This window comes from Ylistrum balloti, unplaced genomic scaffold (assembly GCF_031769215.1).
Source record: "Ylistrum balloti isolate Yb309-2 unplaced genomic scaffold, AGI_CSIRO_Ybal_v1 Utg370242, whole genome shotgun sequence".
NCBI lineage: Eukaryota > Metazoa > Mollusca > Bivalvia > Pectinida > Pectinidae > Ylistrum > Ylistrum balloti.
Window position 1 is genome coordinate 1,580,231 of NW_026782196.1, and position 26,478 is coordinate 1,606,708.

Below are 26,478 nucleotides of genomic sequence, written 5' to 3' on the forward strand. Positions count from 1 at the left end.
CTGTATAAATAATTATAAATTGATGACTTGAAAGACTTGAGAGTGGCTGGTTATAATGAATTTGAGAATGACTCTTTTTCTGACTCGTGAAGTAAAGGAGAAAAGTACTGAAACAAACCCCATTTTTATTTTGTGAAAAAATGTCATTTCATTTAGATGTAGGTCACTGTGGCAATATATTTTATCTTAAAGTCATGGATGTATAATTCTATTTAGGTATGTTGGAGAGATGGTTTAGTCAACGAGTGATATGTTTGTTTTTTATGGTTTTTCTCATTCAACAGCAAGTGTCCTTACATACAACAAGTATTGTGACTGGGTGCCAAGATGGTCAGTTGAAAAGAACAAATACAATGATGGCTGACCCTCCAGGATGGACACACCTTCTGTTGGAGTCAGGCCAACTGGACAATCTTCAATCTCCACTCCGGGGCTCAGCTCGTCTCAGGGTATGCTTGATAGTTGAATGGTCATTAAATGGGTTTTTTAGCTGAAGAATTATGTTCTATTTGTAATACATGTATGTTTGAGTTGTAACATTTGAGAAAGTCTACAGCCTACATCCTGCCATCAAAAGAAACAAAAAAGTTGACCAATTGGAATTGTTCAAGTTATGTATGAAGTATATACATGTAGTTTATTTGTGTTCAATACTTTTCTGTAACTTATCAGGAACATTGTACAGGTATAATGACACTACATAAAAATATTTTAAATATTGCCAATGTGAAGGGTCATTGAAGTACGTATACTTTGTGGTAGTTTTTGTAAGATATTCAAACTACAGTGTTGTACATGTATGTATTATTGATTTCTGTAAAAATACAATGTCATTGTATAACGATGCATTCTCTCTGTTCTGTTTCAGTTCACATGTCTTTCTGTGTCTGTCAGATTCATAGCATTGGGTAGTAACACTGGAAATGTGTATATCTTTGACAGACTTACTCAGAAACATCTTCAAGTTGTATTTCCAGAAGTGGTAAGATTATTTCTCTGCTGAAGTATAAATTTATTAAGTAGAGTTTCTATCATATAGACTATACTTTGTATTGGTTGTGGAATATCAGGGTCTCTCTTGCCTATATAAATGACTTGGGGCAAAATTTATTTATACCATCATACCTGAACATGTCACAACAGCATATTCTGTATCTTCACCTCATGGACATTTTGATGGTCATAGGTTAAGGGTTAAGGGTCAAAGGTATTAAAACTTTTGAAATCATTATAGAAGTACTACCCAGTAGTTATCATCCTTGTGGGGATGCTACAGAATATTATGTCATAGTCTGAATTCATTTTTTTTGTAGGATCCTGCTGCAGTGAATGTTGTGTCCTTATGTCCAAATGAGAAGTTGGTGGCCTTCTCAACACTGTAAGTCACATAGGCCTGAATAAGTCAATTGTGATGAAAAGGCATATTTCTCTTCACTAATGATAATTGTGATAAAACTTTAACATAATCATTTTGATGGTAGAATGTTATTCTTCAATCATTTTGCCACGTTGCTTCATCAACTGGTACATTTCTTGCTGATTTCTGAAAACATACGGGTAGGAGTACAACGGAATGACACCAGTTTTTATGTTATTTGCTGTGTTAAGAAATCAAATTCTGAAATAATTTGTTTCAATTATTACATATTATTTATTGTTCTCCACTTTTAATATCACTAAAATCTTGTAACTGATTGTTAATCTTGTTTTTTAAACAAATCAATGTGTTTAAAGGGTTGAACATTTTTTACTTGTTTAAAGTAACGGCCATGTGATAGTAATGGAGATGAATGTTGATAGACGAGCTCGGCCTGAGAGATTAAAACTTGTCACAGAGCACATGAGAACTACTGTTACCTGTATACAGTGGGAACACTCTGGTGGTAAAATCTATGTGTCTGATGTTACCGGCAAAGTTTCCATGACTGTTGTCCCCAAGGTGAGTAAAAGTTTGTGATCAGAAATATTTGATATGGTATCTGCTCTCTAGTCATTGTGAATCAGAGCAGCTGTATGAAGATTTGTTGTCCTCTCATAATCCACTGGCCTTGAAATTGTTTTCCAAGTTTTGAAGAAAGTTGGACTCTTTAACTTTTTGACCTTGAGATGTCTGTTTGATGTCTTTTTTCACATTGATCTTTTGATCAGGTGAAGAATCTGGTGGTGATGCCTGTGGATGTCATCATGCGTCTTGAATCCGCGGTCATCCAGATGGACTGGTCTGATAACAAGCTGTTGGTTTCCACTATGACAAGAGCCTACTGTTGCAACACTTTAAAGTAAGGGGTTGTTAACTCCAATAGTTAAAGGTTTGCCTAGTGAGAAAAATACGACAGTCTTCAAAGTAGACACAATAACATCTGATAATAAACCAGCCAACCAGCTGTCTATAATGTTACAGTAGCTGGGGTTATTCTGTAGAATAATCAGGTAACTTAACCCTGTTAACACAATCTGTTATGGGGAGTGATTTATTTCTGAATTAGGTGTGAAATCAGTCTTATTTGATATGTTGATATATTATCAGTAGATGATAGACTTTAATCCAATTTCTCCACTACAATTACAATTACATGTGTCCTCCACTACAATTACATGTGTCCTACACTACAATTACATATGTCCTACACTACAATTACATGTGTCCTACACTACAATTACATGTGTCCTCCACTACAATTACATGTGTCCTACACTACAATTACATGTGTCCTCCACTACAATTACATGTCCTCCACTACAATTACATGTGTCCTACACTACAATTACATGTGTCCTACACTACAATTACATGTGTCCTCCACTACAATTACATGTCCCCTACACTACAATTACATGTGTCCTACACTACAATTACATGTGTCCTACACTACAATTACATGTGTCCTCCACTACAATTACATGTCCACCACTGCAATTACATGTGTCCTTCACTACAATTACATGTGTCCTACACTACAATTACATGTGTCCTCCACTACAATTACATGTCCACCACTACAATTACATGTCCACCACTACAATTACATGTGTCCTTCACTACAATTACATGTGTCCTACACTACAATTACATGTCCACCACTACAATTACATGTCCACCACTACAATTACATGTCCTCCACTAGAATTACATGTGTCCTTCACTACAATTACATGTCCTCCACTGCAATTACATGTGTTCTACACTACAATTACATGTGTCCTACACTACAATTACATGTCCACCACTACAATTACATGTGTTCTCCACTACAATTACATGTGTCCTACACTACAATTACATGTCCACCACTACAATTACATGTGTTCTCCACTACAATTACATGTTCTCCACTAGAGGAAGAAACCAAGGTTTGTACACTTATTAAGCATTTTCTTGTTATGAAAAAATTTTGTCTAGTTTCATAGAATTACAGCAGCATGTTTATTGTTCATACTGTTATCATTATAAATATTAATTCTGTTTCAGTACTTTTTCAGTATACAATTCCATTGATTCCTCAGATTGGGCAAAGTCTTGTTAATGTATTCATTATCCATAAGCTGCTAAATGTCAACCATAGTTACCGTATGTATGAATAAAGATTCTATCACCATTTCATTGGCAAGTGCTGTTGCTTGGCCTTGTAATGTTCAGGATTTGCTACAAGGAGATGGATATGATGTTAACTATATAACAGTGGAAGTTAGGATGACTTAATTCATTGACATTTGGTTTTATTACAGGGAGGGAGAGTATGGTGCATGTTTCTACAAGCTCAGTAAGACGTCCTTTCCCATGATGTACTGTGCACGACCAAGTTCTCGGGTCTGGGAGGTGTGGCATTTTCTACACTTGAGATTTGTAAAGTTGTTTACCCCTGGTCATTTAAAAACAAAATTAATTGTAACTGTTCGTTAAAGTCTTTAAAGATTTTCTAAGAATTGTGCAAGTTAAAAAATTATCAGGTTGATTTATAGAATATGCTTTGCTGATTTAATGTTTAATAATTGAGTTGATCTCAATTTACAGGTAGACTATGAAGGCAATGTTCTCAGTACGCATCAGTTCAAACATCTACTAGCTACACCTCCCATCAAAGTGATTGACATCAAGTAAGTTCTGTCCACACCTCCCATCAAGGTGATTGATGTAAAGTAAGTTTTGTCCACACTTATCAAAGTGATTGATGTAAAGTAAGTTTTGTCCACACTTATCAAAGTGATTGATTTAAAGTAAGTCTTGTCCACACTTTGTCCTGGTAATGTGATGGACAAAAGTTGGTTGTAGTCACACGTCCTGGTAATGAGATAGACAAAAGTTGGTAGTAGTCACACGTCCTGGGAATGAGATAGACAAAAGTTGGTAGTAGTCACACATCCTGGTAATGTGATAGACAAAAGTTGGTTGTAGTCACACTTCTGGGAATGAGATAGACAAAAGTTGGTTGTAGTCACACTTCTGGGAATGAGATAGACAAAAGTTGGTTGTAGTCACACGTCCTGGGAATGAGATAGACAAAAGTCGGTTGTAGTCACACTTCTGGGAATGAGATAGACAAAAGTCGGTTGTAGTCACACTTCTGGGAATGAGATAGACAGAAGTCGGTTGTAGTCACGCCTTGTAAAGTAGTCATATCAAAGTTTTTTTCTTACCCTTCTTTTACGTAAGTGATTAACCTGACGTCAGTTTTCACATATGCTTCTTAACATATAGCTATTTTTTTTCTTGATTGCTTTTGTTCAGTGATAAAGAGTGGGTGACAACACCAACATCAGAGTGGGCTGGACAAGGAATCAACTTGCCTCGTCTGAAAATGTTTGGGTGAGTTATTCAGTATTACAAATAAACCTGTCTTTGTTCTATTGAAAGTGTAATAAGTGAAATATTATCATGCAACCCTTGAATTGAACTAATGGTGTTTACTTTCAAATGCCCAAATTGACATTTCTCTGGAATTAACATTTTTTAACCATAATTACTCTTAGGAATAGTTACTGCCTTCAGTATTTTTTGGAATAATTTAGATGTAACATTGGTAAAATACTAACAGCAATATAATGCTTGGCAAGAGAAAATTTCTCTTTAGCTTGATTGGTTGAACATCAGACTTGTAAGCCAGAGGTATGGGGTTCTCATCCTAGTGGAGGCATTGAAATAAATACCCGGTAATGGCCTCTGTTACATAGATCTGCCAGTAAGCTAAGATACCTTCACTTTGTATTTGCTAATAATTTGATTGAGCATCTTTCATCTCTATACAATCAAAATATTTTTTTGCAGGTCACAGTATTTGCTGAGCTGGAAAAATAATCGTGTATATATTCTAAACCCAGTCAAAGTAAAAGTCATTCTATGGACTGAATTAGACACGGGTAACTATTTATTGTCATGGCAGCTCATCACGGTAGGATAATGTTTAGTTAGATACTGTACGCTTCACTGAGGAGAAAACTGTTTCAGTGTTTGCTCTAAAGATGTTAAAAGTGTGGATAATAAACTGGATCTGATTCAGTTATCTGCTTTGAATATAAAGCAGGAGCAGTCCTCACATGCTTCAAAACCAGTGTCAGTATAAAAAGTGGTACTCATAAAGACAGAAATGCTGTTAAAGTGTAAATTTTAGAAAAACAGTATTGTAAACTGTATCATTTCATGAAAATGTATGATTGAATGTTGACCGCTGGAATGCATTAATTTGGTAAAGTGAAGAATGTGCCAATTTTGGAATATTGAGCTTAGTATACAGTAATTTGAATTGTAAGGCACATGTAAAATTTACAGACCAAACAATCAATGATTTTGAATAATTGATGTCGATCACTGAGCACAAAAAAAAGTTGAATAAAATGTTGAAATATTTTTTACCTTTCCACATTCCATACATAACTTTATGGTTTCAGGTATCAAAGATCTTTGCACAGTGAAAAGTGACATGTACCTGTTTATGACTAGTGGGGAGGTGCGGAGGATCCAGATGTTTGCTGTGTCACAGGTCGTCTCAATTCTCCAGAAGAAGAATGTGACATTGGCAGCAGATTTGTGTTGTAAATTTCAGCAGGTGCTTCTTAAAGGGAAGTGGAGGAAACATCTGTCTGTGGACAGGTTACAGAGCATTCAGCAGCAGATCAAAGGAACAGACTTGGAGAATGATTACAACATCTTTATGGTGGAAGCTTCAAAAAATGATGTAGAAACTATCTCAGATGAAGATGATAGTTCTGAGACTGGAAGGAGCAGGTCAAGTAGCTCAGCCTCTGTTCAGAGCTACAGCAAAGTCATTAACACAGTCAATAGGATGTCTACTGAAGAAGCCATCTTAGATTGTGATGTCACTGATCATGATTCAAACCAAGACTTTTCAGCAATTTTTTCTCCGAACGGTGAAAATTTCAGACAAACGGATGAGGTGTGTAAAGAGGATGGTGCTAATAGTTATTGTCATAGTGATGCAGACAATAAACAAGACATAAACGAACAAATAGATATTGAAAAATTACATACTGGGTCAAATTCACCTGAGTTGCAATCTAATGAAGTCATTGTGGAAAACAATATTGTCACGAAGGTGAACAGGGAAGAATTTGGAGACAGTCACCATGACAGAAGTTGTGATCTTGGCCCTAGTTGTGACACGGACATTGATAGAGAAATAAATGGGAAGCCATCATTACAGATTACAAGTGCCTTGGTTCATTCGGAACATAACAATGATGATAATGTTGCTGCATCTCCTCCTCAAGATGAGATAGACAACACCCTGCCAGTTGAATCACACAAGATCTTGCAGAATGATGAAGGTTAGTTTTTATCTGATCATTTTTATATTTTAATGAAGATTATAAATTAAAGGACGTGTGTAAGTTCCTTCCACTAAAATCTAATATTTGTATTGTCAAGAGATGTTTTAATACTATTCTAGAAACAGGAGTCATTTATGATTGGCGAAATCCTGTCTGGAATCTCCAAACATTTGGTTCTGGGAAAATGAGAAATATTTATAGTTAGGAATGATTTAAAACACAGACATTTTAAATAAATACAACTTTTTATATGTTGAATCATTTCTTAATGAATGCAAGTAAAACAGGAAAGACAAATGATTCAACCAGTAATTGATATAAAGTCACTAGTCTAAGGGAGTTAACTGCTCAAACCGTTATTTCTAGGTTTTGTGAAAAAATGTTCCAGTCAAAATCATAAATAAAAATTAAAGGCAAATATTGAATAAGTGTTTTCTTCTATATATCAAATAAGCAGATTTGTCTATCTAGATAACTTGCTAGTTTGTTGAAAATACTTTGGAAACAGAAACTGTCCTCCATGTCGATATCTATTGTGTATGTAGTATTCTCTTACTCAGAGTGATCTTTTTGTTTGTTTTATATTTTTAACTTGCATGATTGGATTTATTCTTTTGACTTGTTTGGTAATACCAGAGACGTTACGTCCCTGGTAATACTATTTTTCAAAATAGGACCTGTTTTACTGGTATACAATAACGTTCTTTGTGACCTTGACCTGCCTAGAGTAATCTCTTGTCATTAATGTGCAATGAATTTTGACAACAAAAAAGTTAATAAAACTTAAATGTCTAGTTTCTGAGGTCACATTGATTTGATGAGATATATATCACAGAATATAAGTTGATTTTGAATGTAAACTAAACATTTTTTCAGATCTTGCCCCGGTGTTAGCATTGAATCAGAGTTCGGAAGTTTCCACTTCTCCTGGCAAGGTGAAGAAAAAGAGAAGAGTGAAAACAGTGAACCTTGGAGTTCCCAGCACAGACAACAAAACTAAGCCTGTACAGAAAGGTAGGTATTAAATAGTTATAAGATATAAAGAGCAGGACAGGATTTTAAAGAGGAAATATTAAGTATTGATGGGTATTTATTAGTCAGTCTTATGTAATAGAAAACATTATTGATTTCAATGCTTCTGTTAAGATTCAAGCCCAGGATCTCTGGTTTACTAGTCTGACGCTCAACCAATCAAGCTAAAGAGAAGTTTTCCCAAGCTGAGCGGTATATTGCAGCTATTTTTTACCAGGGTCACACTTCTAATGAAGTCTGACAGATACTGATAAAGAAGATCTGTTGGAGGTTTGGAAGTTAAATCACTACTTTCATACTTTCTGTGTTCTGTATGTCATTTTTTATTGGCAGCGATGAAATTCTAAGATATTCACAACACAAAAGTTAGAGTATTGGACTTGGATTAATATAACACTCACAAAGTGCCAGGAATATTTCTTTCATTGCAAAAAAAAAAAAAATCAGTATGCAATTAATGTTTTTAGGGACCAAGTCTGGTGGAGGGATGAAACGGTCTGTGAGTACCAGCATAATTGATGGAGCATTGAAGACTACAGGTAATCATTTGAAATAAGACGGTATAATTGAAGAAACGTTTAATGCTATAGGTAATTGGAAGTAAAGCAGGTTCATTATCTATATGTGTCCTCAAATACCTTGGTTGGTTCACACCAGTTCCTACAAGGCTAACTCATCAGTACAAAATGCATTCTACAAAGATCTCTCTCCCATCAAAAAAAAAGTGCCATGACATATTTGAAGATGTAATAGTTTCACAGTTAAATTTAAGTTCTTGTAGAAGGGACGGGGGAGACACAATACTTCATTTATGGCCATTCCACAGAAGTATCTCCCTATCAGGAGGACTTCGGGTTTGTCTCACAGGGACCAGACATTAAGTGATTAACTTCAGGAAGTACCATTTAATAAGTAGAACGAACAGCTTTATTTCTCAAGTCTTCTTGTTGGATAGATATTTTAATGGAATAGGCTTTAAGAGTTTGAAGGATACTGAAAATAATCTGGAATATAGATAGTACAAGTAAATATATTTTTGTATCTATTCACAGATTTCTCACAGAGGAGATTATCACTGGATATTTATCAAGATGATATTTTTTCTGAAGAAAGAAGTCCCTCACAGAATGTAGAAAATAAGACAAATCTATTGGATGAAAGTCTGCCAGAATCTAGTTCATTGTCCTCAGAGGGTGTGACATTAACAGAGGGATGTGGCACAATATCCAGCACATCTGCTAAATCCTTGCACAATGGGACTCCAGCCGACAATAGGTTTGTTTACAAGAAATTTGTACGCTTATTTGCGAGAGGGGGCTTATTTGCGGTGAGATACGGTATAAAAAGTCACGAACCTTTGTCATTTTTTTATACGAGCACTAATGTTAAGGGTTAGGGACTTGGAATTCTTTACAGGAACGAGGAATTTCTTACATATATTTTCCCTTACTGAAAATGTGAAAGTTTTGTCTTATGTCAGTTATCATAATTAAATCTGTTTGGACTTATAATGTTCAAAAAGACAAATGAAACAGAAATTCATATCCCCGAAAATTAATTCATGATGGTTTCCTGAAACTAAATTCTAAGCTAATACTGGATTCATGGTACAAATCTTACAAAGTGTGCTTTTTTTATTGTACAGAAAGACTGGTGGCATGGTGAAGGTGAAAAGTGAATCTGACATAGCAAGCAACCTCAAAATGGCTCATTGTGCACCTCCAACCACACATACTGGTGACAGACCCCACACAATCATAAATGACAGGAGTGATGGAAAAGAGACGGAGTTCTCAAACAGTTATGAAAGGAAATCAGCTGAATTTATGAGCAGTTCAGAGAGAAAGAATGCTGACCTGACAGCAAGTCTTGACTCCAGCAGCCTTGGGTCGTCCCCCTCCCAGAGTCCACTCAGTCAGTCATGGGAGGGACCAACAGCAGGCAGTCACACAAGTTCCTCCCCTAAAGTATCACTCAGCAGTATGAAGGATAGGTAACTAGTACTTAAATCTAATACCTATGGTTTCAGTGTTGTTAACTTGTCAAATTCACACACATTTCATACCAACATTTCATGTTACCATCTTGTGTACTTTTTGACCTTGGTGTACATATGATTATAGTATTCCTTAACATCTCAGACACTACGTACGTTAGTGCTAGTACGCTCTACACTGGTCATATGTCTGATGAAGGTGACCATGTCGTCATCGAAACGTCACACTCTAATCTTCTACTGGTTGTGTTATAAGAACTACAATGTGACCATGTATTCATCAAACATCACACTTTTGATTGTTGGACTGATCAGAAAACAAAATGGTTAACATGCAGCCATTCTGGATTTGACAATGAAAGTTTGTTTTAGCTATTTCTTGAGAAGCGCTGGATGGATCTTTTTCAGATCTTAGATGTAGGTCCCCCTTGACCCTTTCAATTTTGTAACTGATTAGAAAAAAAAACAGCCTGCAAACTTGGGTTTGGACTGAGAAAGTTTGTTTTTGTTATATCATAAAACACCTAATAAGTCTTTCACAAGTTTGATACATAGATTCCCTTTTAGCTGCAATGTTCTGATTTTGGGGTTGATCTGAAAAATAAATTCGCTGACAAGCAGTCATGTAAGTTGGATTTGGCAAGAAGACAAGTAGAAAAATTAACTTTTATAAAACAAAAGAAGGAGATATTCACTTTTATTTCCATGCTTCCATTCCATGGGCCTTCACTTATTTCACATATTGTAAAGAATAAGACTTTGAATTTTTGTGATGTTAAGAGAATAATGGTATCATGATTCTGTTTGCTAGCTTACAGTCTAGGTTCTCTGTGACCAAGCGTAAGTTTTTGAAGACAATTAAGGAAAAAGCTTTGCTGACAAAGTCTCCATCACAGGAAGACTTGTCAGGGATGAACTTTCTGCCAAAGCCTCATTCTGGTGATGACCTATTAACGATGGACTCTGTAGCAAATAAGGTTTGTGTTGAATTTACTAATTAATTAGATTTTTGGTGACAATAAGCTCTACAAAGACACAGGTTCTGAATGCATGTTAACTTTATAACTGTTAGCATTGGAGTCTTCAGGAAAAAAAATGCCAAAAATTGAGTTTGTATTGTTTTTTTTTTTTTTTTATTTCTCGAGGGTGGTACATTCTTACTTGTGAAGTTTGAATTGTGTGCCACCATTTAAGATGTGCAAATTTTTACATAATGTTCCCAATATCTCATTTAGCCATGCTGTATTTTTCACTGTTGAATAGAAGGAATTCAAATTATCTAAGCTAACACTTTCTCAATTGAGATTCCTCTTAAATGTTTGTCATGAAAAATTTATGGTTAAAATTCAGCCATTATATGGCCCATTATAAGGCATATTTCTCTTTATTTCAGGGAAAACCAGTCTTTGGCAGTATTGCAGAAAGTAGTGGTGAACAAGTAACAGCGAACACTGAACCACCTGTGGATTTATCAGAGTTAATGGCTAAGACTGACAGCACACTGAAGATACTGCAGGACACTAATGTAGTGCTAAATAGTGCAGCAGTAATGGACACTCTAATGAACTGGGTGACTCAGTTAAACCGAACCCTACAGGTTTTACATACTAAAGTTTACACTGACCAGCTAGCAGCAAGGACCCTAACAGACAGCAGCAATAAAGGTCAAGTTCAAAACAAAGCACTTGATAATAACACTTCAGGTGATTTGAAGGACGGGGGATCGCAGAAAGATGATGGAATAGAGAATGTAACTCTAGATCCATATAGCACGGACAAATGGACAGAGTGTTGGTCAAATACAGAAAGTGGACAGACAACAGATCATTGTGTTGAAAGTGATGCAAAAGTAGGAGATAATGATCAGTCTGAGAAAGTCGTTAGTCTAGAAGATCAGTCCACTGATAAGTGGTGCTTGGAGATGTGCTCCATGGAACTAGCCCAGCAAGTGAGTGACACTATCCATAGCCTTGACCCATTTCATATGCCTGATGACCTCTTTAACAATGTGGCTGAGCTAGCTCGGACCTGTTTCCTGGCGGGTTGTTATGGTTATGTGTCTTTGTATTCAAAGCCTTCAGATACTAAAATTGATAACATCACTGATAATAATGCTGAAGGTAAAACATGTTCTGTGAGAAACAAGGATGAAATATCATTTCAAGAGTCTGAAGAAGAACATTCAAAAGTCTGTGATATTAGTTCAGCATCCAATACTCCAAAACAACAGCCCTCATTCCAGGACTCTGGGGAGCTATGTGACAAAGATCTACCTAAGATGGACTCTGCTGAGAGGCTTAATTCATCTGATGAGGATGTGTGTACATTTATGCGGAATTATTGTTTTCTGCTTGATTTGTGCAAGATAAGGGAAAATCTACACAGTTACCAAGGAAACTTGTTCCAGTTTTGGTGTACCTACACCAGATGTTTACATGGTAAGTTGATACATAAAGTAAACAAGGTTGAATTGAACCAGTCATACATATACAGCAGTCTTACCCACATCATTCAATCAAGGAATCACTGCAGGAAGAAATAGAAAAAAGATCTGTTGTACAGGTTCAGCAGATTTAAATCCTTGATGTCTTGGTTACATCTGGCACTAAATCAGATAAATTTGTATCAAATTTGAAGCCAAGTTTCCTCAGTTAGTGGCTAAGGCAGATAAATTTGTTTTAATTTTCAACACAACAATACAAATCACAATGCAGGGAACAGCAAATATGTTACATATGACTCCAACTAGTGTACTGGATGTTCTGTGTATCAAAATCCATTACACTGTTGTAAGAGATACATTGTATTGGTGAGAAAATAAGTTTTTATCACTTATATCACACTGCTGATTTCATTGTTTCATACAATTTAATAAAATTGGAACGGAAGTATATCTGTGTGGTAACTCGGCCCACACAACATGAACACACCAAAGCTATTTTTATAAAAACATATTCTGGAGTCTAATGTATATTTTTCTATTTATTCTAAAAGAAATGTCTCACTCATTTGCTGCCAGCAGAGGAGTGTCTCATTCAATCAGACAGACACTGAATTTGACAAACATTTCATAGCTATCAGTTTTGAGATAAGCATCGTAGCAGTCAAAACTCATGTTAATTATATCAATAAATTCTGGATGGCTGCTTCTATCACTGCTCATGTTTAAGAATGAAGTATCATAACTTTTTTTAACCATTTTAGAGTTTTACAAGAAAGACATATTTTTTGTGAAGTTGATGAATAAGGAAGTCCATTATGCAGTAGACATATTGAGGACTGGAAACTACTGTACAGAAAAAGTGCTTTCCTGTGTCACCAAGTAAGTTTATTATTGGTCATCATTAGGATTGGACTCTGCTGAAAAGTTTAACAGAACAAACTGTATAAATCCTGTAACTTGTAACCAGACAGGATCATTTTATTGAAAGTCTACGTTAATTCTCTGTGAATGTTTATTTAAACTATTGGTCAGTCCTTGTTGAAAAAACATTCTGTGTTGAATTGTGGTGAAGGGCTGATTGTTCCTGCCCTCTAGGAAATAGAATTCTTGGAACAACAGTACTATTTATCATTATAAAGGTTGTTTGAGGAGAACCTAGACCGAGCCTTGGAGATCTGTCAGGACAGTCCACATATACAGCCCCTGGATGTGTACTTCATGTGTCAGTACCACAGTCAGTCTGTCAGCCAGTATTTCTATCCTTATATGTACAACAGGGTTAATGACACCATTACAACTAACAGGTGAGTGCCACACATACAACAGGGTTAATGACACCATTACAACTAACAGGTGAGTGCCACACATACAACTGGGTAAATGACACCATTACAACTAACAGGTGAGTGCCACACATACAACAGAGTTAATGACACCATGACAACTAACAGGTGAGTTCCACACATACAACAGGGTTATTGATACCACAACAACTAACAGATGAGTGCCACACATACAACTGGGTAAATGACACCATTACAACTAACAGGTGAGTGTCATACATACAACAGGGTTAATGACACCATTACAACTAACAGGTGAGTGCCACACATACAACAGGGTTATTGACACCATTACAACTAACAGGTGAGTGCCACACATAAAACAGGGTTATTGATACCACAACAACTAACAGGTGAGTGCCACACATACAACAGGGTTATTGATACCACAACAACTAACAGATGAGTGCCACACATACAACAGGGTTGTAGATCCCACAACAACTAACAGGTGAGTGTCACACATACCACAGGGTTATGGATACCACAACAACTAACAGGTGAGTGCCACACATACAACAGGGTTAATGACAACTAACAGGTGAGTGCCACACATACAACAGGGTTAATGACAACTAACAGGTGAGTGCTACACATACAACAGGGTTATAGATCCCACAACAACTAATAGACAAGTACAACATATATGCGATGTTCACATTTCACAGAGGCTAATAAAAGAACAGTAATAGTTTATGTCGGCCTGAATTTTACCATAACAACTGTAAGGTCAGAGTTATGTATACCTAAATATATTGTGGTATCAAGGTCATGGCTATTGACAGATCTTAACCATGGTTTTTGTGACAGTACCAGCTCTAGAAAGTTTTAATGCTTACATGTCTTCTGTTGTCAGTGTTTAAACCATTGATTTGGAAAATGAGTAATGAAAGTGTAAATGATAGGTTGTAAAAACGAAACCTTCAAAAATAAGGGCTCCAGCAGAAACCAGGTGTGTAAGGTAGGCTTTGTAAACAAACTTAAAAGATAGAAAAGAAGCAGGTTCTAAAACCATGTTTACAAACAGTATATTCTTTTTCTGTAGTATGATTTGTTACTCTTTTCAGACATGGTGACTCTGTGTATGGTCATTCCCTTGTTCGTTTGAAGTGGCTGGAAATGTTGTTAGTGGAGAACAGACCAGCTGATGACTTGATTGGACAGGACAATCTACCAAGGTAGCTAAATCTGACCTATATATACCACAACATTCTATCCTATTGTAACCTTCACATGTCCTTACATACTGCCACCTTCTGTCCTTTCCTGTAACCTTCACACATCCTTACCTACTTCAACCTTCTGTCCTTTCCTGTAACCTTCACACATCCTTACCTACTTCAACCTTCTGTTCTTTCCTGTAACCTTCACATGTCCTTACATACTGCCACCTTCTGTCCTTTCCTGTAACTTTCACATGTCCTTACATACTGCCACCTTCTGTCCTTTCCTGTAACTTTCACATGTCCTTACATACTGCCAACTTTTGTCCTTGTGTAACCTTCACATGTCCTTACATACTGCCACCTTTTGTCCTTGTGTAACCTTCACATGTCCTTACATACTGCCACCTTCTGTCCTTGTGTAACCTTCACATATCCTTACATACTGTCACCTTCTGTCCTTTCCTGTAACCCTTACACATCTTGGAAATTTGATATCCACTGAGAGTTGAATCCAGACAATATTTGATATTAGATGAGAATGGACATGAAATGAGATGGCATCTGATGGTAATTCACATCAGTTTGGAGGTGACATCTGGTGAGAGTAGACATTCAGTATAAGTTGAAATTAAACATCTTCAGTATGCTGTATGGAATGGTTTAGCAACAAGTAAATACAAAAAGTAAATATCACATGGTTTGAGAAAGAAATGAAGTGTGAAGCTGATAGCATTAATACATATTCAAATTTTTAGTAAAAGTTACGAAAATATCACTTAAAATTATGATTATTGAGACTTTTAGCAATCTGTAATTACTTAATGTTATGTACTATGTATCATACTGTGACTTTCCTGATATAGATTTTGGATAATCTGAAATGCATTTTAGGCCAGGAAGTCATTTAGCAGACTGGAAAAAGCCTGAGTTCATCATCCATGTCCTAAATGCTGCAGAAGATGATATGGAGAGAGAGGAATTTCTGGGACTATTGCATTCTTCCGGGTATGTCACCTGTATTTTAACTATCTGGGCTAGTATAATGTTCAGGGTATGACACCTGTATTATAACTATCTGGGGGTAGTATAATGTTCAGGGTATGTTACCTGTATTATAACTATCTGGGGGTAGTATAATGTTCAGGGTATGTCACCTGTATTATAACTATCTGGGCTAGTATAATGTTCAGGGTATGTCACCTGTATTATAACTATCTGGGACTAGTGTAATGTTCATGGTATGTCACCTGTATTATAACTATCTGGGCTAGTATAATGTACAGGGTATGTCACCTGTATTATAACTATCTGGGCTAGTATAATGTTCAGGGTATGACACCTGTATTATAACTATCTGGGGGTAGTATAATGTTCAGGGTATGTTACCTGTATTATAACTATCTGGGGGTAGTATAATGTTCAGGGTATGTCACCTGTATTATAACTATCTGGGCTAGTATAATGTTCAGGGTATGTCACCTGTATTATAACTATCTGGGACTAGTGTAATGTTCATGGTATGTCACCTGTATTATAACTATCTGGGCTAGTATAATGTACAGGGTATGTCACCTGTATTATAACTATCTGGGGTAGTATAATGTTCAGGGTATGTCACCTGTATTATAACTATCTGGGGGTAGTATAATGTTCAGGGTATGTCACTTGTATTATAACTATCTGGACTAGTATAATGTTCAGGGGATGTCACCTGTATTATAACTATCTGGGGGTAGTATAATGTTCAGGGGATGTCACCTGTATTATAACTATCTGGGGGTAGTATAATGTTCAGGGTATGTCACCTGTATTATAACTATCTGTGGGTAGTATAATGTTCAGGGTATGTCACCTGTATTATAACTATCTGGGCTAGTATAATGTTCAGGGTATGTCACCTGTATTATAACTATCTGGGGGTAGTATAATGTTCAGGGTATGTCACCTGTATTATAACTATCTGGGGTAGTATAATGTTCAGGGTATATCACCTGTATTATAACTATCTGGGGGTAGTATAATGTTCAGGGGATGTCACCTGTATTATAACTATCTGGGGTAGTATAATGTTCAGGGTATATCACCTGTATTATAACTATCTGGGGGTAGTATAATGTTCAGGGTATGTCACCTGTATTATAACTATCTGGGGGTAGTATAATGTTCAGGGTATGTCACCTGTATTATAACTATCTGGGGGTAGTATAATGTTCAGGGTATGTCACCTGTATTATAACTATCTGGGCTAGTATAATGTTCAGGGTATGTCACCTGTATTATAACTATCTTGGGTAGTATAATGTTCAGGGTATATCACCTGTATTATAACTATCTGGGGGTAGTATAATGTTCATGGTATGTCACCTGTATTATAACTATCTGGACTAGTATAATGTTCAGGGGATGTCACCTGTATTATAACTATCTGGGGGTAGTATAATGTTCATGGTATGTCACCTGTATTATAACTATCTGGGGGTAGTATAATGTTCATGGTATGTCACCTGTATTATAACTATCTGGGGGTAGTATAATGTTCAGGGTATGTCACCTGTATTATAACTATCTGGGGGTAGTATAATGTTCAGGGTATGTCACCTGTATTATAACTATCTGGACTAGTATAATGTTCAGGGGATGTCACCTGTATTATAACTATCTGGACTAGTATAATGTTCAGGGTATGTCACCTGTATTATAACTATCTGGGGGTAGTATAATGTTCAGGGTATGTCACCTGTATTATAACTATCTTGGGTAGTATAATGTTCATGGTATGTCACCTGTATTATAACTATCTGGGGGTAGTATAATGTTCAGGGTATGTCACCTGTATTATAACTATCTGGGGTAGTATAATGTTCAGGGGATGTCACCTGTATTATAACTATCTGGGGTAGTATAATGTTCAGGGTATGTCACCTGTATTATAACTATCTGGGGGTAGTATAATGATGACATTTAACAACTTCTGCAAAGTAATCAAAATATTCTGATAAGTATTTGAGGAAGGGCATTCATCTTACAGACATTTCCTGACTTTCTTTAGCCTTGGATTACATTATCATTATTTTGGTTTTGTGCAGTTTCTGGCGTGGTTACCTACAGTTGCTACAGCAACTACAAAGAAGGGAGGATATCTTTACTACCATTGTACACTTAGGTGACATCAGTCTATTTAGCAGCAAATACAGTAAGTTTGTGTCACTTCTGTGTAAGTACATGTATGCAGTAAAACTCTCTTAACTGGCCCTCTCTAATATGAAATTCTCTCTTAACCAGCTCTCTCTTATATGAAATTCTGTCAAAAATGGCCTTCTCCAATGTGTAATGCTGTCTTACCTGGCTCTCTCAAACTTAAAATATTGTCATACCTAACCCAACTCAGTCTGAAATTCTTTCTGAACTTGCCCTCTCCAGTCTGAAATTCTCTCTTAATCAGCCTCCTCTAATCTGAAATTTTGTCAGAACTGGCCTTCTCAAGATGAAATTCTCTCCTAAATGGCCATATTCAACCTGAAATTCCTTTGCCCAGCCCTCTCCAATATGAAATTCTTTCTCAACAATACCTTTTCAATCTGTTAAATTTACTCTTAGCCAATTCTTCCCAATCTGAAGTCACTCTTTAAACAAATTGGCACTGTCCAATTTTAAATCTGCTCAAAACTTAACTTCTCTGAAGATCTCTCCACTCTGAAAAATCAACTATGCTTATGAAAATGTCTTCTTCATTTAAGGTGAATCAGTTAATTTAGATTATTTCCTAATTTGTGAAAGTATTAGGTTCAATGGATATTCAGTTTAGAGAGAATTAACTGCATATCAACCTTCTGTTCATTTTAATACATGTAATCAACTTGAGCTTGAAACTTAACACATCCTGCTTATATTATCACTGTTGAACATGGGTTCCTTTTTCTCTCGAATTTAAGATTCTATTGTGTTGGTACTGTTATAGATCAATAGATACTTTAAGTATGGATAGATAGACTAAAGCCTGCATTGTTCAATCAGTGAAATAGAATAATGTATGATAATGTAATATTTAACTACTGTTTCCTTGTGTAAACATACAACTATGATTATATTGTGTAAACATAAAACTATGATTATACCATGTAAACAAAAACTATGATTATACCATGTAAACAAAAACTATGATTATACCATGTAAACAAAAACTATGATTATACTATGTAAACAAAAACTATGATTATACCATGTAAACAAAAACTATGATTATACTATGTAAATGTAACCCTGGTAAAATACTAGCCGCAATATATCACCGGCTAGAGAGAACTTCTCTTTAGCTCGATTGGTTGAGCGTGAGACTAGTAAGGCATTTTGATGAAAAATGACCTCTGTTACATTGGCACCCATGTAGGGACCCGGGAATAGTACTTAGCCATGCCCCACCAGCATCGCTGTAACCCCTGGAAACTCGAGGATGAGTTATTTCCTGGAGGGGGAGTATGTAACCCTTTAAAGTACCAGCCGCAATATACCACTCCGCTAGAGAGAAATTCTCTTTAGCTCGATTAGTTGAGCGTCAGACTAGTAAGTCAGGGGTCCCGGGTTCGATTCCTAGCGGAGACATTGAGATGAAAAATTACCTCTGTTACATAAACATAAAGCAGTGATTATACTATGTAAACATAAAACTATTATTATGCTATGTACAAATAAGTATGAATTTGAGCAGAGTTATCCTGTTAGTAGATTGCAGTAATGTTGGCTGCTAGCCTGCGATGAGATTAGTTCAGTAGTAGAGGATGACACTTTACACTAGTGTTACAACATGTATTTACAGATTATGTGCCTCAGACAAAGGAGGAGTGGACTTTTGTCGTTCATCTGTTACACAGACAGTACATGTCACTACAGTCTAGTCATAGCACTAGTGGTGCATTGTTTAAAGATCAACCAGCTACTAAAGGGGCAGTTTCAAAAGACAATAGTGAAAAGTTACAGGCCCATCCAGTGGAGAAAGGTTATGATTCAAATGGCAATGGTGAAGATATTTTAGATTATCCAACGAAAAAAGGGTCTGTTTCAGAAGGCAATAGTGAAGCTATTGAATATTATCCTTTGGAAACAGGGAATGTTTCAAAAGACAATAGTGAAGATGTTGAAGATTATCCTTTGGAAACAGGGAATGTTTCAAAAGACAATAGTGAAGAAGAGGGAGAACAAATAGACAAATATGATAGCTGTAGTGAAGTGAAAGTGTCAAATAAAAATAGTGAAAATCCGGATTTAGAAATAAAGAAGCCTAGTATGAGTGAATTTATCCCAAACACAAGTGTAAAGAGTCCTGGATATACATCTCAAGATGGGGCAAAGAACGATCTACAGGAAGCCAGCAAGCGGCCTCCAAGTTACCGCGGAGACACAAAAGATGTATGTAAGGAATATAGTTGGCCTGGTTGTATTCCTTGGGAGGACTTTGCTTCATTGATGTTGTGCCACCTTGGACCTGTTGCCACGGTGACCATTCTTCAGGAACTGGACATTCATCAGGGACAATTGTCTGCATATTTTCATCAGTCGGCCCTGATTACTATGTTACTGAACAGAACTAAACGGTCAGTATAAAATTGTTACTAACATATTTTTGTTCATCTTATCGCTCCACTTTTGACTTATGGCAACGATTTGATCATCATCTTGTCATTCCAGATATGTGTTGTTTTCATTCTGTTATTTGTATGTTTCTATCTATTAGATGTTTTAGATTTATTATACCGGTCATAACTTTTTCCAAAATCTCTAGTCAAAGCAGAATTTATTTGCTTTAATGTTACAACTTATCATTCAGTGTGTCTACTGTTTACTTTATACTGAAATATTTTCCTCTGTGCTTTGTTTTCCTCTCTTGGTGTTCCTCTTGACACTTGTCTTATGACCTTGGCTGGCACAAGGTCGTCAAACCCGATGAGACAAATTGTAGCTAATCAGTTGTTTCTGTTAGATGATCTTACATAAGCCACTTGTTTTAGAGGTACAAGTATTGTGGTTCTGTTAAATGAGTTCATTATTTTGAATTTCAAATATACCAATTTTTGTAATGAAATGTTTGGTCTTGATGATGTTGTAGCAATGTGACTCATAATTTCCTCGAGAAGTTGGACTCATACCTGTGGGCCAAGAAACCAACTACTCTAATGCCTGAGGTAGGTATACACTACCAACACTTTGAATCTGTTTCCTTGAATTAATTTATTACAATTCTTTGGTGACATTGGAATGGTTCTTTTTTTATTGTGAAATCTTACACTACAGTTAATATCACTGAAACATTTAGACACTTTGTATCATTGTATACAATTACATAATACACTAGTCAGATTTTCATGAAACGTGTCTCAGAATTATATCAAAGGACCTTTAATCGTCAATTTTCAACATGCTTTCAGTCCTACAAACTTAGTTTAATTTTCATTGTTCAAATACCTTTCAGTTATTAATGATTTCCAAGGTTTTGTAGTTACCTGAATTATAATATTAGGTGTGATATCACTCAACAGCCTATATTCTTTATTTCTTAGCTTCAATTACATTATTGAAGTACACATTAATGCCCTTTGACCTCTTGTTTAGTAAAATTTTTGAATAATTTGCTTGGTTTAACTGTTAGATAGTGTGAAATTATCATGTATTGTTTGATGTACTTGATTAACTTTGTAAAAAATTACTTCATTTCCTAGCTGCGGTACTGTGTGATGCAGGAGAAGATGGCAAAGGGTACATCACAAAGGGACAGAGATAGTTTGGTATGTTTGGAACTTTAAGTAGAATAGGCTTTATTTGTTTTGCAAAATCGTAAGAACTGGTTTTTTGAACTGTTATTACTGATGAGTACAGATACTGTGACATACAAGGCTGTATAAATATCTCACTATATTGTTGGTAGATGTGTACAGATACTGACATACAAGGCTGTATAAATATCTCACTATATTGTTGGTAGATGTGTACAGATACTGACATACAAGGCTGTATAAATATCTCACTATACAGTTGGTAGATGTGTACAGATACTGTGACATACAAGGCTGTATAAATATCTCACTATATTGTTGGTAGATGTGTACAGATACTGACATACAAGGCTGTATAAATATCTCACTATATAGTTGGTAGATGTGTACAGATACTGACATACAAGACTGTATAAATATCTCACTATATTGTTGGTAGATAAGTACAGACACTGTGACATACAAGGCTGTATAAATATCTCACTATATTGTTGGTAGATGAGTACAGATACTGTGACATACAAGGCTGTATAAATATCTCACTATATTGTTGGTAGATGTGTACAGATACTGACATACAAGGCTGTATAAATATCTCACTATATTGTTGGTAGATGTGTACATATACTGACATACAAGGCTGTATAAATATCTCACTATATTGTTGGTAGATGTGTACAGATACTGACACTGACATGTATAAATATCTCACTGTATACAAGGCTGTATAAATATCTCACTCACTATATTGTTGGTAGATGTGTACAGATACTGACATACAAGGCTGTATAAATATCTCACTATATTGTTGGTAGATGTGTACAGATACTGTGACATACAAGGCTGTATAAATATCTCACTATACAGTTGGTAGATGTGTACAGATACTGACATACAAGGCTGTATAAATATCTCACTATATAGTTGGTAGATGTGTACAGATACTGACATACAAGGCTGTATAAATATCTCACTATATTGTTGGTAGATGTGTACAGATACATACAAGGCTGTATAAATATCTCACTATATTGTTGGTAGATGTGTACAGATACAGTGACATACAAGGCTGTATAAATATCTCACTATATTGTTGGTAGATGTGTACAGATACTGACATACAAGGCTGTATAAATATCTCACTATATTGTTGGTAGATGTGTACAGATACTGTGACATACAAGGCTGTATAAATATCTCACTATATTGTTGGTAGATGTGTGATACTGACATACAAGGCTGTATAAATATCTCACTGTATGTGTACAAGTATAAATATCTCACTATATTGTTGGTAGATGTGTGACATACAAGGCTGTATAAATATCTCACTATATTGTTGGTAGATGTGTACAGACACTGACATACAAGGCTGTATAAATATCTCACTATATTGTCGGTAGATGTGTACAGATACTGACATACAAGGCTGTATAAATATCTCACTATATTGTTGGTAGATGTGTACAGATACTGACTTACAAGGCTGTATAAATATCTCACTATATTGTTGGTAGATGTGTACAGATACAGTGACATACAAGGCTGTATAAATATCTCACTATATTGTTGGTAGATAAGTACAGACACTGTGACATACAAGGCTGTATAAATATCTCACTATATTGTTGGTAGATGAGTACAGATGCTGACATACAAGGCTGTATAAATATCTCACTATATAGTTGGTAGATGTGTACAGATACTGACATACAAGACTGTATAAATATCTCACTATATTGTTGGTAGATGTGTACAGATACTGACATACAAGGCTGTATAAATATCTCACTATATTGTTGGTAGATGTGTACAGATACTGACATACAAGGCTGTATAAATATCTCACTATATTGTTGGTAGATGTGTACAGATACTGACATACAAGGCTGTATAAATATCTCACTATATTGTTGGTAGATGTGTACAGATACTGACATACAAGGCTGTATAAATATCTCACTATATTGTTGGTAGATGTGTACAGATACTGTGACATACAAGGCTGTATAAATATCTCACTATATTGTTGGTAGATGTGTACAGATACTGACATACAAGGCTGTATAAATATCTCACTATATATGTGTACAGATACTGACATACAAGGCTGTATAAATATCTCACTATATTGTTGGTAGATGTGTACAGATACTGACATACAAGGCTGTATAAATATCTCACTATATTGTTGGTAGATGTGTACAGATACTGACATACAAGGCTGTATAAATATCTCACTATATTGTTGGTAGATGTGTACAGATACTGACATACAAGGCTGTATAAATATCTCACTATATTGTTGGTAGATGTGTACAGATACTGACATACAAGGCTGTATAAATATCTCACTGTATTGTTGGTAGATGAGTACAGATACTGTGACATACAAGGCTGTATAAATATCTCACTATATTGTTGGTAGATGTGTACAGATACTGACATACAAGGCTGTATAAATATCTCACTATATTGTTGGTAGATGTGTACAGATACTGACATACAAGGCTGTATAAATATCTCACTATATTGTCGGTAGATGTGTACAGATACTGACATACAAGGCTGTATAAATATCTCACTGTATTGTTGGTAGATGAGTACAGATACTGTGACATACAAGGCTGTATAAATATCTCACTATATTGTTGGTAGATGTGTACAGATACAGTTTTTTTATTGGGTATTCTACAATGCTTAGTTCATGCTTTGAAATATGAAAGTCATTGTAGCTGTATAATTGGCTAGCTGTATCGTTACAGATTTCCTACATGCCAGAAGCTGCCCAGCCCTGTGAAAGATATCAGGAAGACAGAGAAAGTCAATGGGGCATCAGTGCTAAGTTGTCCAGGTTATTATCTAGAAATATGTAACTGTTCAGATAAATGTACTGAAATAGTTCAGAAATAGAAATGAATATTATAATTGATGCACATTATTGTGAATTCATTAGAACTATCTAAAAACAGATAATGGTTCTTATTTGTAAACATTTAAAAACTTATCACATGCTTCATTTCTTGTCAAGTCCCTGAAAGTAGTAAAAAAATAATGACACAACTATTTGAAATTTGAAATTTGATACTGAGTTGAGAAGAAGCTTTGTTTAAGTTGATACTTTATAGCATAACACACAGACTTATATTGCCATCTCTTTTTAAACAGGAGTTGCATGTGTTGTAATTTATCCCTGACTGAGGCAGTTTCCCACGTCGAGCCTGGCATCCTGACATTCCAATGTGGTATGTCCACCCTACTTTTGCAATGTATTTTGATATGTTAATTAGGCTCCCATGGAGAATCGAGGAAACTGGTTTTGTGTTGTACATGGTTCCTTCTCTTCCTCTATCATTCTGCTTTGTTGGTGAGCCGCTCTCTCCTACATGACTTGTCATTGCGTACTCAGGGTAGGGATTGACCTTTGTAAGAATGTAGGTCATTTAGACCTACATTTTGACTTTTGACCTAGATCAAGAGATGGTGCGTTGGTGGGGAACAGTAATTTGCTGTATTGTCTTGTTTTAATTCCTATTTTACCTACACAATTTAATTTCATAGAAGGTTTCACAAATATTTGTTAAATCTTCAACAATACTTTAGATTAATGATTTTTTAGAAAAAAGATAATAATGCAATGCATGTTCCGTCTTTTGAATATTGCTTTTTACATCTCAAACTAAATAAAAAAATCCAGATTAAAACTTGTGGGTGAAAAACCATAATATGCCTGTTAACTTTTGAGTGCATTAGGTAGAGTGAAAAGAAAATTTGTTTTTAAAATTATTATGACTTTCAAGGTTTCCATTCTTGTATTCTTTGAATGTACTTTATATAGAATGACTTAAAAAAATTGTGTCATTCACGATGTTGATGTTGATTTGCAGGCCATTTGTTTCACCGACTGTGTGTTCCAGAGAAGATGTGCCTCCTGTGTGGCCTTCCTTCACATCAACAGCCTACACATGTGTAATGATTATTCTGTTCTCACCTGACATGCTGTTACAGGTGTGTGACATTCACCACATTACAATGTTACCAATGTGACACTTGTTTTCCTTATTTGGGATTCATTGAGACCTATACTTTGGAGATACATTGCTTGTGAACTATTTTGACTTGTATGTCTAATGTGATAAGTATGATATATTTATGACACCACCACATATGCCAACAGTGGATAACACACTGATGAGTGACAAGCAGCTAAAGGGGAGCCTCTGGAGGCATTCTGTCTGTACATTCCATTTTGATACTAAAGATATATAAACTTGAATCATGTATGTTGTATACTACAATGTGTGTAGCTGTGATTTTCTTTGCTCCTCCTTTGAATTCTTTTCGATAGTTTGTGACTCCTGACAACACTTGTAACCTTACTGATGAGATCACAGGAAGCCGTGGTCCATCTGACATTTCACCTATCAAACCTTCTAACCCGACGACATTGCTATGGATTATAAATGTGTCCATCAGAAAAACTTTATAACATTGCCTTCTTTTCTCCTGATTAATTAGTAAACACTTGGAAGTCCATTCAATAAAATAACACAAGCATTAAGACGTAATAAGAAATGGATTTTTTGACACCCTTTGACACTAAATAGTTCAAGAAAACATACATATATCTTGTCTTGAAGTTATATCCTTTTTCAAAAAAAAAATAACATTACATTAATTGTCGATGAGTGTATTATTTAGTGCTTATACAATACAACTGGAGGTTTATGGGGAAAAACGTGTGTCTATTTTAACATCTTATTGTATGTAACAGAAACCCCTCCCTTTGGTAATAAAGATGTCATTTGTGCAACTGTATTTTTAGCCCACCATCATTAGATGGTGCATTATTCAAATCGCCCTGCGTCCGTGGTCCGTCCGTCCGTAAACAATTCTTGTTACCGCTATTTCTGGAAAAGTACAGGATGGATCTTTCTCAAATTCCATATGC

General features: G+C 35.7%; 2 protein-coding genes across 2 annotated transcripts; both read left to right on the forward strand.

Moving 5' to 3' along the window:
* Positions 1-356: 356 nt before the first annotated feature.
* Positions 357-11,763, forward strand: LOC132552302 (BLOC-2 complex member HPS5-like). Its single transcript, XM_060216463.1, has 17 exons — positions 357-449; positions 869-982; positions 1,314-1,378; positions 1,762-1,939; positions 2,149-2,279; positions 3,727-3,817; positions 4,013-4,095; positions 4,727-4,804; positions 5,264-5,355; positions 5,884-6,780; positions 7,660-7,797; positions 8,283-8,354; positions 8,868-9,090; positions 9,461-9,808; positions 10,623-10,788; positions 11,205-11,660; positions 11,752-11,763. The coding sequence occupies exons 1-17, from the start codon at positions 357-359 to the stop codon at positions 11,761-11,763; spliced, it is 3,237 nt and encodes a 1,078-aa protein (XP_060072446.1).
* Positions 11,764-11,795: 32 nt separating this feature from the next.
* Positions 11,796-26,119, forward strand: LOC132552277 (BLOC-2 complex member HPS5-like). The gene is made up of 14 exons (XM_060216440.1): positions 11,796-12,249; positions 13,016-13,133; positions 13,394-13,558; positions 14,665-14,775; positions 15,655-15,768; positions 17,850-17,956; positions 19,577-19,756; positions 19,988-20,096; positions 20,196-20,351; positions 20,864-20,939; positions 21,474-21,539; positions 24,293-24,381; positions 24,696-24,772; positions 25,415-26,119. The coding sequence occupies exons 1-14, from the start codon at positions 11,796-11,798 to the stop codon at positions 25,498-25,500; spliced, it is 1,908 nt and encodes a 635-aa protein (XP_060072423.1). The 3' UTR covers positions 25,501-26,119.
* The last annotated feature ends 359 nt before the right edge of the window (positions 26,120-26,478 follow it).